Source organism: Rhinatrema bivittatum, chromosome 2 (genome assembly GCF_901001135.1).
Source record: "Rhinatrema bivittatum chromosome 2, aRhiBiv1.1, whole genome shotgun sequence".
In the NCBI taxonomy this organism is placed as follows: domain Eukaryota; kingdom Metazoa; phylum Chordata; class Amphibia; order Gymnophiona; family Rhinatrematidae; genus Rhinatrema; species Rhinatrema bivittatum.
In genome coordinates this window covers 572,616,475-572,634,453 of record NC_042616.1, presented here as the reverse complement: position 1 = coordinate 572,634,453, position 17,979 = coordinate 572,616,475, and the positions used below count along the sequence as shown (strand labels likewise).

Genomic DNA, 17,979 nt, shown 5'->3' with positions numbered 1-17,979 from the left:
GCAACAACGAGGTATGGGAGGAGGGACCTATAGATAGCTGGTCAGCTCCCTTGCGTAGTTGATTCGAATGCGCAGTCGACATGTGTTTCTTGTGTGTCGAAGCGTGCTCCATGCGCACTGTCGGCGCAGGCACCATCTTCAACGCATGCGCCCTATGTTGTTTCATAGGTTCACTTGCTCTCTTTCTCTTCGGCGCCACGTCGTGCTCCGTCCTCGTATGAGTCGGGTTTGGCGCTTCCGGCGTCGAGCCCCGCTTTTGCGCCGCGTCACCTCGATCGAGCCTTGCGCCCTTGTTCCCTGCGTCGCGTGTTTCCACGACGCTCGGCGCTTCTGGACATGGAAAGGTTCGGGACCGCGACGCTGTCGATGCCTCCTGGACGCAATGTTGCGATCGGCTCGGGTCGTGTCCTGGACGCTCTTCGGCCTTGCGCCGTTTCCTCTGCTCACGGTCCGACCTCGCAGACGCGGGTTCAACCGACACCGCTTGATGCTTCGGTGGGGGTGTCGGCGCAGCCGGTCCCGGGGAGGAGCTGGCCTCTGAGGGGGGCGCGTACAACCCCCCCTCGGCCTGTTTTTAATGTTTAAACGATTTTTATTGAGTTTCCAATACAAAGTACAACACTGAGGAGAGTGGAATCTGATCTCTCCTCAGACCAAAAATACAATACTTCACAACTGTACAGAACAACCCCCCCCCCCACCTCCTATCCACACAGAGTGACATATACCACCATCCCATTATTCAATTGCTTACCTACAAAGTTAATCATTCACTACAAGACTTTGTGCTCTATGGGAGATTGATTGCAGATAGGCCTGCCACACCGACAGAAAGCGACGTCTGCCTCGTGCTGATGCATGAGAAGCCAAAGATTCCATAGTCATCATTGCATGGAATAAATTCCTCCAGGTCCAATACGACGGAGGTTCTGTCGACCGCCAGACTGAGAGTATCACCCTTTTCCCCACTAAGCAGGCTTTTTGTAATAGAAGGCGTGACCCCGGGTCCCGTATCCTAATGGGCGATATGCAACCAAATAACATCCAGTAAGGGGTAACTGGGAATGCTACATCTAATATTGTCGCCAGATAATCTGCCACTTTGCGCCAGAAGCGTTGTATCCCTGGGCAAGTCCAAAAAGCATGGGACAACGTCCCCAGCTTGTCATGGCATCTGGAGCAGTTCGCTGATGATGTTATAGTTAATTGGGAGGCCACTTGAGGGGAAATATATGCCCTACTTAGAAATTTAAATTGCAACTCCCTGTAATACATATTAGAGGAGATCTTGGAGATTCGCCCAAATCCCACGCTCAAAATATCCTGGGTGATAGTGAAGTCGCCATCCCTCGCCCAACGGGTGACCAATTTGGGGTATATATCCACATCCAGCCCTTTTTTCAGGCGTTGGTAATACTGAGATAGGGAAGGTGTCTTATTTTCTGCAAACCGGAAAAGCTCATCCAGCCTCCGATACTCCAAGGGATCACTATAAGAAGCTGGTAGCGCACGTAAATAGTGGACAATTTGCACATATGGGAAGGCTTGCGTGATCCCGAACCCATAAAGGGCCTGAAAATCCTTGAATGAAAGTATTTCTCCCATGGTTGTCCACATGTGCCCCATATGCGTGATACCTCTCTCTGTCCACACCCTAAAAGATGAGGATTGAGACCCCGGGGTAAAATCAGGGTTTCCCACCACCGGGAAAAAATAGGCACAGGATGTCAGCAGCTTTAAAAGTCGCATCAGCTGCCTCCATGTTAGCCTAAGTGGGCACACCAACTTTGTTGTCTTTATAAACGAGGGGATTGCCGGCGACACAGATTGTACCGCATAAGCCGGCGCAATGGGGTTCATCAAAGCAGCATCCGCATAGAACGGGGCATGAGCAGAGGAACCTAGCAGCCAATCCCTAACAAGCCTCAGATTCCAAGCCATGTTGAATAAAGCCAAATCCGGCACGCCCAGCCCGCCCCTTCCCCACCTAGATTTCAACCAGGATAATGGCAGACGTGCTTTCCCTCCCCTCCATAGAAATCTCCCCAGCGCTCCTTCCAAGTGCTGTAAGTCCTTCCGTCGTATGAGAATTGGCAAATTTTGAAGGAGATAAAGCCACCTAGGCAATATCATCATTTTAAATAGATTTATCCTGCCAAGCAGAGACAGCGGTAATTTGGTCCATGTCGCTAACTGTGCAATGGTAGCCTGCAATCTCTGTGGGACATTAGTCTGATAAACACGGTCAGGATCCGCAGGAAGATTAATACCCAAATATGATAAATTATCTTGGGCCCATTGTAAAGGAAAATCCCCTTGCCACTGTGCGGGGAGTGTGTTGGGGTAAGCCAAGACCAAGGATTTAGACTCATTTAAACGTAATCCGGAGAAACGGCCAAATTCCCCAATCGTATCCAATAATACCGGCAATGATCGTCGGGGTTCTGTTATGAAGACCAGCAGGTTGTCTGCAAAAGCCACCCCCTTAAAAATTCGCGGGCCCAATCTCACTCCCCAGATATTCCTGTTTTGGTGTATTGCTAACATGAGCGGCTCCAATTGTAATATAAACAGTAGTGGGGACAACGGGCATCCCTGTCTTGTACCCCTAGCGACCACAAATGGGCTGGACAGCCCACTATTGGCCCAAATCACCGCCCTGGGGTCCATATATAATAGACTAATGGCCTGAAGGTAAAATCCCTCAAACCCCATTCTCCGTAGTATGTAAAACAAGTATTTCCACTCTATTCTATCAAAGGCTTTTTCGGCATCGAAACTTATTACTAGGTGTGACTGTTCTAACTGCCTACAAATGGTTTGAGCTATCAATACTCTACGTATGTTGGCTAAAGCATACCTCTGCCGAATAAAACCCACTTGGTGATCCCCTACCAACATGGGCAACAAAGGAGCCAAGCGTTCTGCCAGGATTTTCGCCAGTATTTTATGATCTAGATTTAGTAAAGAGATCGGGCGGTACGATTCCGGTCTCAAGGGATCTTTGTTTGGTTTAGGTATCAAAGTAATGAAAGCCAGATTTTCGTGTGGGGAGAAAGATCCTCGCTCTATCAGTTCTGTATAATTTGCCACCAGCGGTTCCGCTATCTGATCTACCACCCCTTTAAAAAATTCTGCAGTGTAGCCATCAGGTCCAGGTGCCTTTAGACTTGGTAGGCCTCTGATAATCTGAACTACCTCTTCTTTCTGTATGGGCTGATTTAGCCGCTCCCTTTGTTGTAGAGTCAGTGTGGAAATTGGCAAATCATTACAAAACCTGTCCCTCGTCTCCTCTGACCCCCCCTCCGAGGTATAGAGAGCCGAATAAAACTCTCTAAATCTTTCCAAAATACCATCAGTATCTTGAATCACCTGGGAGGATGTCGTTCTTAGCGCCGGGATAAACCTCTTAGACCGTGCCGCCCGAATCATATTTGCCATCATTCGCCCTGTTTTATTGCTATATTGATGTAACTGAAATTGGTAATAAACAAAGCTTTTCTTCATCCGTTGATGTATCAGGGAATTAAGTGCAAACTGTATCGAGCGATATGCGGCCCGCGCTTCCTCCCCCCCCCCCCCCCCCCCGCTATTAAGCGAATTCTAGCTCCGCGCATCTGATTATTCAACGATATTATACGACGATCCAAAACTCGTTTACGGTGTGAGACGTAGGAGATTATCTCCCCCCTAAGGACTGCCTTGGCCGTGGACCAAAACAAGGCCGGTTGAGCCATGTGTAATTTATTGTGGGATTCATATTCTGTCCATTTAGCGCGCAAGAAGTTCCGAAATTTCGTGTCATTGGTCAAAAAGTAGGGATATCTCCAGATACGCGCTGGTGAATAGCCTTTATTGAATTGCAAATCAACCCAAACAGGTGCGTGATCTGAAATTACTATATTTCCAATCTTTGCATCTGTGACGAAAGAAAAGGCATGATCACTAATTAAAAAATAATCAATCTTGGAGTGAGAGGCATGAGTTCGGGACAGGTGTGTAAAGTCCCGTTCCGTAGGATTAAGCACTCGCCATACATCCAACAAATGAAATGCTTGTTCTAATAACTGGGGTCCTCTGCCCACTCCCCGCTCCCATATGCGCGATGCTGAAGAATCCAGATCAGCGTCTCGTATGGTATTAAAATCCCCCCCAATCAACAAAATCTCATTGATATAAGGAAGTAAATGGGAGTAGATACTACGATAGAATAGTGGGCTATAAGTATTGGGGGCATATATATTGCATAAAACCACTGTCTTACCATAAATCTCCGAGATCAGAATAATATAGCGGCCTTGAGGATCCGCTATTTCCTTGCTAATTTTTATGGGAAGTGTCTTGTGAATCAATATGGCGACACCTGCCGACCTCGATGACCCCACGGCAAAACGAGCCTCCCCAACCCAATCCCGTCGTAATTTAGCATGCTTTTCCACAGAAAGATGAGTCTCCTGCAGATAAGCTATCTTAGTCTCCTTTTTTTTTAGTTGAGAGATTATTTTAGAGCGTTTAATTGGCGAATTTATTCCACACACATTCCAAGAAACCAACCTAATGGGATTACTCATAGCATAAACCGAAGGAAGTCTTTGTCGATGAGAATACCAAAACCCAATGGAAAGAGCCCCCCCCAGCTAGAGCTCCCCCCAGAGAAAACTTTCCACAGTTCCATGACACCATGCAGGCAGAAGCAGTGATTTAGTAGAACAGCAGCATTGCCTTCACTCTGTGCGATTACCCCCCACCTTCCCCCCCCAACCCCATCATTCGTCTTAACCATGTTCCCCAACCAAACCTTTGTCCCCCCAGTTCCACCCCCCGCCCACCTCCCAAGTCCCCTTGACTCATCCCCCAACCACATACTTTCTTCCCTTGTTCCCTCGCTCCCATAAGGGGAGACCTGAGATCACGTATAGATGTGTCCCTAACTTCGCCCCACCAAACATCAGATAACCATACAACTAATGGGAACTAACCGTCTCCCCACCTTCCCCATAAAGTAAGCTGTTGAAAAAAAAAAACGTAAGCGAGTGGCACGCTCTGTATTACTATTAAAAAAACAAAAAACAAAAGAGAGAGGAAGTCTTACAGGCACACTCTGCTCCCCTATGTGGTGCCTCTAAAAACAAGGCCCAGAGGCGCTATCACTTGTTCTCTGTGGTTCCACTAGAAACAATTCTAGCTAACTATTCTTGTACTTGTATTAAGTTACCAGTAATAGAAAACAATCTAAATAAAATGTGTATGAGAGATAACAGACAATCAGTACCACCCTTCAAGTTATGAGAATTCCCCACAGCCCAACCCATTTTTATGAGAAATCTTGTAATATAGCGTGTACACCATATAAAAATGTCAGTAAGGAACTCTGGCTGCACCATCTGCTGGATCTGCGAAGGGTCCTGCTGCAGCGTTTCACTCTGTGTTCACACCCCTCTGTTCAATTCCAGCGGATCTAAGCCCCCAGCGTCCACAAGAGTGACCTCTCTCACAGCCGACCCGAACTCAAAATGTTAGAACAGACCCTGGGGCCTTGCGCAAGTGTGATGATCAGTCTTGAGATTAAAACATCCCGCCAGAAAGTTATCATAACATAGTCAAGTTATAGCCCAAGTACTGGTCAAAGGTCCAGGGAGTCTCCAGTCATTCAAAGGGAAATTCCAAAGAAAAAAAAAATTAAGAAATATCTGAAATGTCCCGCCGGGTGCTGTGCTCTTAGGAATCCAATGCTGGCAGCTAACCCTGTTTCTGGGAGAATTCTAATACCTCCCACTGGAGACTTGTAAATCCAAATATCTGTATTCTCTAAGCGAGTACCACCATCTTCTCCCACTCTCAGAGTTAAGGCACCCAGGTTCTGATACAGTCACTCCCTGCATCCCACTGCTGCCCTACATCAGTACGTTTTATTGTAAAAATAAAGAAGAGAGAAAAAAAAACTGCAGAGTATTAAGTAAGCAATGAGTCCATGAAACGTTTTGCAGAGTCCACTGTAGTGAAAGTTTGAACCGATTCCTGGGCCCAGATCCGTAAACGTGCCGGGAAGAGTAGTGCAAATTTAGTTCCCTGCTTATGCAACTTGGAGCAGAGAGGTGAAAAAGCACGCCTTGCCTCAGATACAGCCGCTGAAAAATCTTGAAAAATCCTGATGGTGTGTTCCTTATAGCGCAGGTCTCTTTGTTTTCGGGATGCCCTCCAAAGCTCTGCTTTATGTGCGGAGTTTAAAATCTTTGCTATTACCAGTCTGGGCCTTCCCCCCCACCGAGGTTCTTGCTCCCAGCCTGTGAGCACGCTCCACAGTCAGCTTCCCCCGCAGATGAAGCAAGGCAAGCACCTCTGGGAGCCAGGATTCTAATAGAGCACACAGAGACTGCTCCTCTATTTCCTCTGGAAAGCCCAAAAATCTTAAGTTATCTCGACGAGCCCTATTTTCCAGCTCTTCTACCTTGGCCTGCAGGGCCTGTATGCTCTTATTCTGACACGTGTGTGCCCCACAGACTCTTCCAGCTCGGAGATCCTGGTCTCTGCATTCTCCAGCCTAGGAGGGATCGCTGCTAGTGAGTCTCTCACCTCCCCCAGCTGCGAGGTAAGCAGCATCAACTTTTCATCCAAAGCTTCTCGGATAGCTAATTTTATTTCTTCGATCGTTAGCTGTGAGTGGGGGGAGGGAGACTCACCGTTCGTCACGGCTGCCATCTTGTCCTCAGAGACCAGCTCTTTCTCTTTTCCCTTTTTCACGCTCCGTGCTGTCATCGAGGACCGCGGCTGTCCCCGAGTTGAAATCACTGACATGCACTCTGTCCCCTGCACGTTTTTAGTGCTTTTTCAATTCGTTTTTCCCCACGGATTGTACGCGATTGGTGGGGCAAAGCTGGAGCCTGGAAGAAATGCTGCCTTCCGGCTACCACATCACATGACCTCTCCCCCTCAGCCTGTTTTTAAGGCCTCCATCTTCTCGGCTCGTTGTCTTCTGGCTCTTGGGGACATCCGTCCGCAGGAGAGACAAGACTGCATCAGGTGGTCTGGGCCCAGACACCGATGGCAGCAATCGTGACTGTCGGTGATCGACATCACCTTACCACATTTACATGGATTGAATCCCGATGGTCGGGGACCCTCTTTCCGGTCGCGGTCCGCCATTTCGTGAAGAATCGCTGTTTTTCTCTACTTTCTCTAAGTTAACTGAGGAGGTCTGAGGCTCCGCGTGCGATCCCGCACACGGAAAAATAGACTGAGGAGAGTCGTTTTCCAGCGCGGGAAACCACGCGCAGCCTCAGAGCAAAGCTCTGACATCACTAGTGAAGCTCCGCCTCCCGGGCCTGATGGACAGTTCCCATGACAGCATGGCTAATTCAGCCCTGCTATCGACGGGAAAATATAACTACTATCGTAGCAATTTTCAAAAGCCTACTTACACAGGTTAAATACATTTACACATGTAAACCCATTTTTAAGTGCCTAAATGCTTTTGAAAATCAGGCCCTTTATTTAGAAATATCTCTAAATAAAACTCCTATAATTTTCTAAATGTATTAATTCATTGATCTCTTCCTTCCCAATATTCTCACCACATCCTCTCCAGAGCTGAGACTGTGACAACTACAAAATTGTCCAGTAGCTGCTAGCCGGAGATCCTCAAATTCATGGATATGAACCTGACAGCTTTCAGCAATAGGTAAAAACAGTGATTTTCAAAAAAAAGGTAGTAAGTTGGGCTAGTGACAGCTTCCACCAGCAATTGCCACAGTTCAGAAAGGTTCCAGGTCCCTGACCTGGCAGAATATCAGCACTGGGAAAGAGAAAGAGGCTCAGTATGACTCGCTCTGCGGGAGGGCTCGTCCTTACTCTCTGCGCATGACGTACTCCCTCATTAGCTGCTGCAGTTGCTCCCGAATCTGAGCCAGCTCAGCCTCCAGCTGCTCATTCTTCCAGCGCATCTTCTTCAGCTTCCGAAGCAGCAGTTCATTCTCCTCACTTAACTGAAAACAAGAAAAGACAACAACAACAAAAAGAAAATCAGTACATGCAGGTAACCTTACGTTTTGGATAATGTATGCTTTCACAGAACAATCACTTCAGACACAATACATTACAAAATAAAAATAAAAGAAACCCAAACACAAGAAAATCCTTTAATACAGCCTGCTGGAAATGTGAGTAAAACGTAAATCTGCTGCCACAATCATCAGTCTGTTACAACTGGACATTTCACGTTAGGAAGAACCCTGTATTTTACCTGGTTGCTAGAAAGAGCATTAGGAATCATAATGCCTGCTACAGAAAATCATTTACAGTAATTCCACAGCTAAAAGCTGACTCTCTTGAAACGCAAAATGTTTATTCTTTTTAATCTTTTTTATTGAGACAAACACACAATACTGAACACTGCTTGTGATCCAACAGCATAACTCAGGAATGTGAAATACATTCTAATACAACCTTATAGAACATTCAAACCCAATCTTGTGCTTTATCATTTTTACTTGATATATAGCAAAAGATTTCCCTCCTAACCCCCCTCCCCACCCGAATCTTACAACCCTAAAATTCACTTATTCTAACATTCACAACCAAACCCCATTCATACCAAACACCCTGGGCTATAAGAAATGGACTATGATTTATAATTACGGCATGGTCGAAGCCTTCCTCTATTAGCCAACTGCTAATTTAATTTCCTTTTCTTCTGATGATAAAGATTCATAAAAGCATTTCCATATTGTTAAATATTCAGCAGAGACTGAGCACGTCAAGAAACATGTCATAACGCTCCCTTTACATAAAAGCAATCATTTGTTCCTTCCAGTATAAGAAAGAAGGAGAATATTCACTGATCCAGTTTTTCAAAATGCATTTAACACCACTAACAGGGAAACAGAAATAAAAATATACTGACTCTTAGTCATGGTTCAATGGCCTGCAATGGATCTATCCCTCCCACTAGTAATGTCTCCCCCTGAAATAGTAATATGATATTAGTGCAACTTTTAATAGCTGTCATCACCTTCTCCCAAAAAGAGTAGTTTCTATGGCACAATAGAAAAAGATGAATGAATGACCCGGTTTCCAATTTACATTTATGGCTTTCATCTGTCTCTACCATTCCCATCTTGTAAAAATGTATTCTATCTGCTTGAAAATGATGTAGAATTTTGTATTGCATTTCCTTAATATGCACCACTACAGGCTACTTTTGAGCCTCCCAAAAGATTTTTCCCAAACTTTCTGCTGTTACTTCTCCTCTGCTATTACTGGCATCAGTAGCATGGGATCTTCTTAGTGTTTGGGTACTTGCCAGGTTCTTGTGGCCTGGTTTGGCCTCTGTTGGAAACAAGACGCTGGGCTTGATGGACCCTTGGTCTGAACCAGCATGGCAATTTCTTATGTTCTTAAGTCAGAAGAAGCACAAGCGGTAACCAGATTCAATAATCTTGAGAGCTCTGTGATCTTTGATCTTATGTTGTGTATATCTGCAGAGCGAGAGACAGCTCTAGCAGACATGTGTATGCACAGAACTGCAGCTGTGGTGCTCTTGATCTATAACAGAAAAAGAAACATTACCAGCGAGGAAATTTGACAACCAGATAAGAGATTCATGATGCCAAAACCACAGTAGCCTGGTAGGGATGAAACTCAGACAGAAGAGAGAGAACCTATGGGAACAGGAAAAGATACTAATGTTGGGGCAATAATACCACCTTTGGCAGAAAGGAAGGAACCGTCCTCAAGGAGACCCTGGAATCCAAAATCCTCAAAAAAGACTCTTTACAGAATAAGGCCTGAAGCTCCGAGATCCTCCAAGCAGAACAAATGGCCACCAAGAAAACCACCTTCTAATTGAGATCTTTCATAGTAGCACTTTTAAGAAGTTCAAACGGCGCCACACATAAGGAGGAAGCAAATGTTTCACCCTCCCTGGAGAAAAAACACACCACATCCGGATGCACAGCTAGAGATGCTACCTGCATCTTGCCCGGAAGGCAGCCCGAAGCCGCCACCTAAACCCTGAGGGAGTTAAAGGACAAACCCTTCACCAATTCTCTTTGCAGGAAAGTAAGAATATGCGCTATGGAAGCACGCATAGAGAGAACCCCCTGCTCCGTGCACCAATCCTCAAACACTTGCCATACCCTCACATATGCCAAAGAGGTGGAAGTCTTTCTAGCCTATAAAAGAGTAGCAATAACATCCTCATCATATCCTTTTTCTCTTAAACACTTCCTCTCAAAAGCCAAGCCGCAAGATAGAAGCGAGCCACCTGATCAGAAAATATGGGGCCTTGACGTAGAAGCCTTGGCAGTGAGATAACTGCAATGGACAATCCACCGCTAAATTGACTAGGTCTGCAAACTAAGGTTGTCTTGGTCACTCCAGTGCAAACAGAATCACCTCTCCCGGATGGATCTCTGTACGCCGCAAGATCTTGCCCACCAGAGGCCACGGTGGTGTTGCGTTCATGTCTCTTCTCGCCTTCGCTCCACCCTCTCTACCTTTGTGGCGACTCCTTTTGGCTCTGACGGACAGATGCTGCCGTGGCTTCTCCTCGCCGCTTCTCCCCGGAATCCCGGGCTGGCCTGACGCTGTGGATCCACCATGTTCCTGATGATGTAAGGGTGCGCGCGCTCCAGAGTTTGTACCGGCAAGGGCGCGAACCTCAGGGGCGTTCCCCCGTGGTGACGTCATCCACTTCCAACTTAAAAGGTCTTCGTTTGCTACTTCGAATCGAGTTAGCAAGGAGGAAACTTCTCTACTGCTCTGCCTCCACAAACTTACCAAGGGGTACCCGCTCCTCGGGGGCCCCGCTCTCTCTTCTTGATTTCAGACTGCTAAGACTGGATCCGGTACTCACTCCTCGAGGGCCTACGTCCCTGAATGCTCAAAAGACTCCTTACTGCCTGGAAGCGATCGCAGACGTGAAACACTGTGAGTTCTATTACAGATAGGATCCGGTACTCGCTCCACGAGGGCCTATGTTCCTAATCTCTGAAGACTCCCTTCTGTCTAAGACGATATCGCAGGTACGAAGATCGTGAGTTACTATTGCAGATAGGAACCAGTACTCGCTCCACGAAGGTCCATGTTCCTAAAACCCTTCACAGACTCTCTTCTATCTCAGAAGCTATCGCATACCTATATCTGGTACATTACTATTTCATGTTGCAGATAGGAACCGGTATTCACTCCACGAGGGCCCATGTTCCTAAAACCCTTCACAGACTCTCTTCTATCTCAGAAGCTATCGCATACCTATATCTGGTACATTACTATTATAGATTGCAGATAGGAACCGGTACTCGCTCCACGAGGGCCTATGTTCCTAAAACTCTCCAAAGACTTTCTTCTATTCCAAAAGCCATCTCATACACAGATATTGTGAGTTCTTATTCCAGACTGCATATAGGAACCAGTACTCGCCTACGGCTCCTGTTCCTGAATATACTGAAGACTCTCTGTTGCATAGAACCCATTACAGATATCTACAATTGTGAGGGTATCATCTACTACTGGTTATGTATTCTGCATACCCTGTCTACTCACTACCTATAGTCTCCCTTTACAGCTCAGCAACCCAGAGATCGCAGTTCCAGTATCTGAGAAACTTCAGCCCTGCCGGGCACATCAACTCACTACTGCCACCTCTGGTGGTTCTACTTCCTGTCTAATAAAAAACTATCTGTGTTTGTCTCCAAACTCCAGCCTAGCCAGTGGTCCCTCTCAGGATATCCTCCTGGGGGCGCTGTCATCTGCCATCGGCCCAAGGATTCACCAATTTCCACTAAGTGTTTATTCCTTACACTACTAGAGCGGTATCATACAGACTGCCACACTGTGGGAGCCAACCCACAACAGATCATTGACCCCGCCTACGGAGTATTACAGATTGCTAGCTCCTCCCCTTGAGGGAGCAGCATTGATCAGATTACTCACTCCTCCCCTCTGGAGGAGGTGATCCATAACAGATTGCTAACTCCGCCCCCCTGGCAGCATGATCACTAACAGGTGGAAACACATACAGGAGAATGTTACTTGGCCAAGGTAGAACTAAGGCATCGACACCTTCTGCTCCTCACTCCCTTCTTCGTCTGAAGAACCAAGGGGCCTTGATATTCTGGTACATTGCCATTAGATCCATGTGTGGTCTGCCCCATCTGAAACTGATGAGGCACATCACCTCTTCCAACAGCTCCCATTCTCCAGGATCCAGCTGTTGTCGGCTGAGAACGTCTTCTTGCGCATTGCCCATGCCTGCTATGTGAGAGGCTGCTAACAGTGCCAGATGCTGCTCCGTCCAGCTGATCTCCTGGGCTTCCTGAGCCACCGCCCGACTCCTGGTGCCACCCTGTCAATTGATGTAATCCACCGTCATCACATTGTCTGACAAGATTCTCACTGGCTTCACCCTCAACAGAGGCAAAAATGCATGCAATGCCAAATGCACCTCTGGTTTCTAAACGGTCGATGGAAGTTTTTCTAGCCTACTGATGACCACTGACCCTGAATAAACTGAGCTTGACCCACCGCTCCCCACCTGGAGACATTGGCATTGGTGGTAACAATCATCTAGTCCAGTACCCCCAAGTCCACCCCTATTCTCAACTTGTCCTGAACAAGCCACCACGACAGACTGTACCTGGCTAACTCCGTAAGGGGAAGTGGCAGTTGAAACTGCTCTGACAAGAAACTCCAGGGAGGAAGACTCAGAACCAATGTCAGGAAGTATTTCTTCACGGAGAGGGTGATGGATGCCTGGAACGCCCTTCCGGAGGACGTGAACACCAAAACTGTGAAGAACTTCAAAGGGGTGTGGGATAAATACTGTGGATCCATAAAGTCTAGACTCTAGAGGATGTGAATGAAGAGAAGAGGTATGGGGGAGGCTTGCGGGAATGACAGCTACTACCTGGAGATTAATACCCTTATTCAATAAACATTCCCACTGTCAATGTGACTCCAGCATTGCTCTATGCTTCAACGGCAAGAGGAAATGTGGTAAAAAGGATTTGCATTGACAAAAAAACGGGGAGTAGCTTGCTTGTTGCGGCGGTTACTACCCCAAACCAAATAAGTCTGATACTTCACTTTCAATGCATATCCAGCATAGCTCTCTGCTTCAACAGCAGGGGGGAAGAGGAAAAGAGGATTTATATTCAGGCAACAACCAACAAGGACTGAATTACATAGTCTGGGTAAACAAATACTTATGGGTGTAGCTTGCTTGTTACGGCAGTTACTACCCCGAATCAATTAAGCCTGATACTTCACTTGGAACACATATCCAGCGCAACTCACTGCTTCAACGGCAGGAGGGAATAAAGAAAAGAGGAATTATATTCAGACAACAGCCAACAAGGACTGAATGGCATAGGCTGGGTAAACAAATAAGCATGGGAGTATCTTGCTTATTGCAGCAGTTACTACCCCTAACCAATTAAGCTAGATACTTCACTTATATGCAGCTCCAGCACTGCTCTCTACATCAGTGGCAGGGGTGGAAGGTAACTAGAACCAAAAAGTTACTAATAAGGGCCAAGAGTAACAGATAAGTATGAAAACAAAAAGTGTGAAAGCTTGCTGGGCAGACTGGATGGGCCGTTTGGTCTTCTTCTGCCGTCATTTCTATAAGAACATAAGAAATTGCCATGCTGGGTCAGACCAAGGGTCCATCAAGCCCAGCATCCTGTTTCCAACTGAGGCCAAACCAGGCTACAAGAACCTGGCAATTACCCAAACACTAAGAAGATCCCATGCTACTGATGCAATTAATAGCAGTGGCTATTCCCTAAGTAAACTTGATTAATAACCGTTAATGGACTTCTCCTCCAAGAATTTATCCAAACCTTTTTTGAACCCAGCTACACTAACTGCACTAACCACATCCTCTGGCAACAAATTCCAGAGCTTTATTGTGCGTTGAGTGAAAAAGAATTTTCTCCGATTAGTCTTAAATGTGCTACTTGCTAACTTCCTGGAATGCCCTCTGGTCCTTCTGTTATTTGAAAGTGTAAATAACCAAGTCACACCTACTCGTTCAAGACCTCTCATGATCTTAAAGACATCTATCATATCCCCCCTCAGCCGTCTCTTCTCCAAGCTGAATAGCCCTAACCTCTTCAACCTTTCCTCATAGGGGAGCTGTTCCATCCCCTTTATCATTTTGGTTGCCCTTTTCTGTACCTTCTCCATCGCAACTATATCTTTTTTGAGATGCAGCGACCAGAATTGTACACAGTATTCAAGATGTGGTCTCACCATGGAGTGAAACAGAGGCATTATGACATTTTCCATTTTATTAACCCTTCCCTTCCTAATAATTCCTAACATTCTGTTTGCTCTTTTGACTGCTGCAGCACACTGAGCCGACGATTTTAAAGTATTATCCACTATGATGCCTAGATCTTTTTCTTGGGTGGTAGCTCCTAATATGGAACCTAACATCGTGTAACTACAGCAAGGGTTATTTTTCCCTATATGCAACACCTTGCACTTGTCCACATTAAATTTCATCTGCCATTTGGATGCCCAATCATCCAGTCTTGCAAGGTCCTCCTGTAATGTATCACAGTCCGCTTGTGATTTAACTACTCTGAATAATTTTGAATCATCCGCAAATTTAATAACCTCACTTGTCGTATTCCTTTCCAAATCATTTATATATATATTGAAAAGCACCGGTCCAAGTACAGATCCCTAGAGCACTCCACTGTTTACCCTTTTCCACTGAGAAAATTGACCATTTAATCCTACTCTCTGTTTCCTGTCTTTTAACCAGTTTGTAATCCATGAAAGGACTTCGCCTCCTATCCCATGACTTCTTAGTTTTCATAGAAGCCTCTCATGAGGGACTTTGTCAAACGCCTTCTGAAAATCCAAATACACTACATCTACCAGTTCACCTTTATCCATATGTTTATTAACCCCTTCAAAAAAATGAAGATTTGTTAGGCAAGACTTCCCTTGGGTAAATCCATGTTGACTGTGTTCCATTAAACCATGTCTTTCTATATGCTCTACGATTTTGATCTTGAGAATAGTTTCCACTATTTTTCCTGGCACTGAAGTCAGGCTCACTGGTCTATTGTTACCCGGATCGCCCCTGGAGCCTTTTTTAAATATTGGGGTTACACTGGCCACCCTCCAGTCTTCAGGTACAATGGATGATTTTAATGAAAGGTTACAAAGTGTGACTAATAGTTCAGAAATTTCATTTTTTCGTTCCTTCAGTACCCTAGGATGCATACCATCCGGTCCAGGTGATTTGCTACTCTTTAGTTTGTCAATCTGGCCTACTACATCTTCCAGGTTCACAGTGATTTTGTTCAATTCATCTGACTCATCACCCCTGAAAACCATCTCTGGAACTGGTATCTGCCCAACATCCTCATTAGTAAACATGGAAGCAAAGAATTAATTTAGTCTTTCTGCAATGGCCTTATCTTCCCTAAGAGCCCCTTTAACCCCTTGGTCATCTAATGGTCCAACTGACTCCCTCACAGGTTTCTTGCTTCGGATATATTTAAAAAAGTTTTTATTATGAGTTTTTGCCTCTATGGCCAACTTCATTTCAAATTCTCTCTTCGCCTGTCTTATCAATGTTTTACACTTAACTTGACAATGCTTATGTTTTATTCTATTTTCTTCAGATAGATCCTTCTTCCAGTTTTTGAAGGATTTTTTTTGGCTAAAATAGCCTCTTTCACCTCACCTTTTAACCATGATGGTAATCATTTTGCCTTCTTTCCACCTTTCTTTATGTGTGGAATATATATGTACTGCGCCTCTAGGATTGTATTTTTAAACAATGTCCAAGCCTGTTGAACACTTAACATTTACAGCTGCACCTTTCGGGTTTTTTCTATTTTCCTCATTTTATCAAAGTTTCCCTTTTGAAAGTTTAGTGTTAGAGCTGCAGATTTACTTATTGTCCCCCTTCAGTTATTAGTTTAAATTTGATCATGTTATGATCATTGTTGCCAAGTGGCCCCACCACTGTTACCTCCCACATCAAATCCTGCGTTCCACTAAGAATTAAATCTAAAATAGCTCCCTCTCTTGTTGGTTTCTGAACCAATTGCTCCATGAAGCAGTCATTTATTACATCCAGGAACTTTATGTCTCTAGCAAGTCGTGATGCTACATTTACCCAGTCAGTATTAGGGTAATTGAAATCTCCCATTATTATTGCACTGCCAAATTGGTTTGCTTCCCTGATTTCTTAGCATTTCATCGTCTGTCTGACCAATTTGTCCAGGTGGACGGTAGTATACTCCTATCACTATACTCTTACCCAACACACATGGGATTTCTACCCATATAGATTCTACTGAGCATTTAGTCTCTTGTATGATCTTTATCCTGTTGGACTCTATACCCTCCTGGACATAAAGTGCCACACCCCCACCAAGTTGATCCTCCCTATCATTGCAATATAATATGTACTCTGATATAGCACTGTCCCATTGGTTATCCTCCTTCCACCAAGTCTCTGTGATGCCAATTATGTCACTCATCATTTGCTGCTATACACTCTAACTCTCCCATCTTACTTCTATGTTTCTATGGATCCTAGCAGGAAAGCAACTATGACTGTAGAGGACGCATATGAGCAAACGCCCATGGAACCAACTCCATGGTGGAAGCCATAGAACCCAGAACCTGCAAGTAATCCCAGACCCTGGGCACCTGCTTCTCCAATAATCCACTGGCTTGCGTCTGCAACTTGGATATGCACTCCTTGGTGAGGAAAAACCTTCCCCACCTTGGTACTGAAACGCACCCCCAGAAAATCTAAGTCCTGGGAAGGGGAAAGATGACTCTTGGACAGATTGACTATCTACCCCAGAGATCTCAGGTGCTGAAGCACTAAGTCCACTGCCTGCCAGCAAATGAGTTCCAACTTCGCCTGAATCACCCAGTCGTCCAGATATGGGTGAACCAAGATGCCGTCCTCCTGAGAGCCGCCGCCACCACAACCATTACCTTGGTGAAGGTCCTGAGAGCCGTCGCCAGACTGAACAGATGGGCGCATAACTGAAAATGTTGTCCTAGGACCATAAACCGCAGATATCTTTGATGGTCGGGCCTGATTCCTATGTGTAAATACACTTCAGTCAAATCCAGGGAAGCTAGGAACTCCCCTTTGTGCACTGCCGCAATTACCAAACGTATGGTTTCCATCTGAAACCGAGGAGTTTTGAGAGCCACGTTCAACTTGTTCAGGTCCAAAATTGTTTGGAACGTTCCCTCCTTTTTGGGAATGACGAAATAAATGGAATTGTGGCCCTTTCTTTGTTTCCGCAGGGATATGGGAACAATAGCTCTCAGCATCCGAAGCCAACTGTTGGTTTGCTGCATCACAAGCCTTTTTCCCCTTGTAAGAGCAGGGGCAGACCATGAACAAATCTCTTAGCGGACAAGCAAATTCTAAAGCATAACTGTGCCTTATTATGCTTAGAACCCACTGGTCCGACATGATCTTGGCCCATTCCTTGTAAAAAAAAGAGTCAACCGACTCTCTATGACCAGAACAGAGGAGAGGACTGACCTCATTTCATTGGGCAGATTTGGCTCCACCACCGGCCTGGGTAGCACCTTCTCTACTTGGACTTTGCCCGCAAAAGGACTGGTTCTAGGACGACTGCCTTCCCGAGGACTGCCTCTGGACACCACCTGAAGTCCTGTTAGCCCGAAAGCGCTTATTCCCTCTGAAACGAGAGCGGGTAGGGAAGGACCCTTTCCCTTCAGGCAATTTATAGCCTTTATTCTCCCCAAGAAATTTGATCTTCTCCTCCAAGTCTTAGCCAAAGAGCAGCTTCTCTTTAAAAGGTAATGTCCCCAGCTGAGACTTGGATGAAACATCTGCCGACCAGTTCCTCAACCAGAGGGGTCTCCTGGCCGAAACCACTGACATCATTGCCCTAGAAGTCCTAATGAGGTCAAATAATGCACTGGCTCCATAGGCCACCACAGTCTCCAAAT

The 17,979-nt window shown here is 45.7% G+C and overlaps 1 protein-coding gene across 5 annotated transcripts in view; it reads right to left on the bottom strand.

Moving 5' to 3' along the window:
• Nucleotides 1-17,979, bottom strand: part of LOC115085217 — a 68,320-nt gene that overhangs the window by 46,736 nt on the left and 3,605 nt on the right. For 4 of the 5 annotated variants that reach the window (XM_029590977.1, XM_029590978.1, XM_029590974.1 and 1 more), the window contains exon 2: nucleotides 7,849-7,982. In XM_029590977.1, the coding sequence (XP_029446837.1) occupies nucleotides 7,849-7,940 (92 nt within the window). In that variant the 5' untranslated portion in view covers nucleotides 7,941-7,982. The remainder of the gene's footprint in view (nucleotides 1-7,848; nucleotides 7,983-17,979) is intronic. The other variant, XM_029590975.1, reaches the window with a different exon arrangement.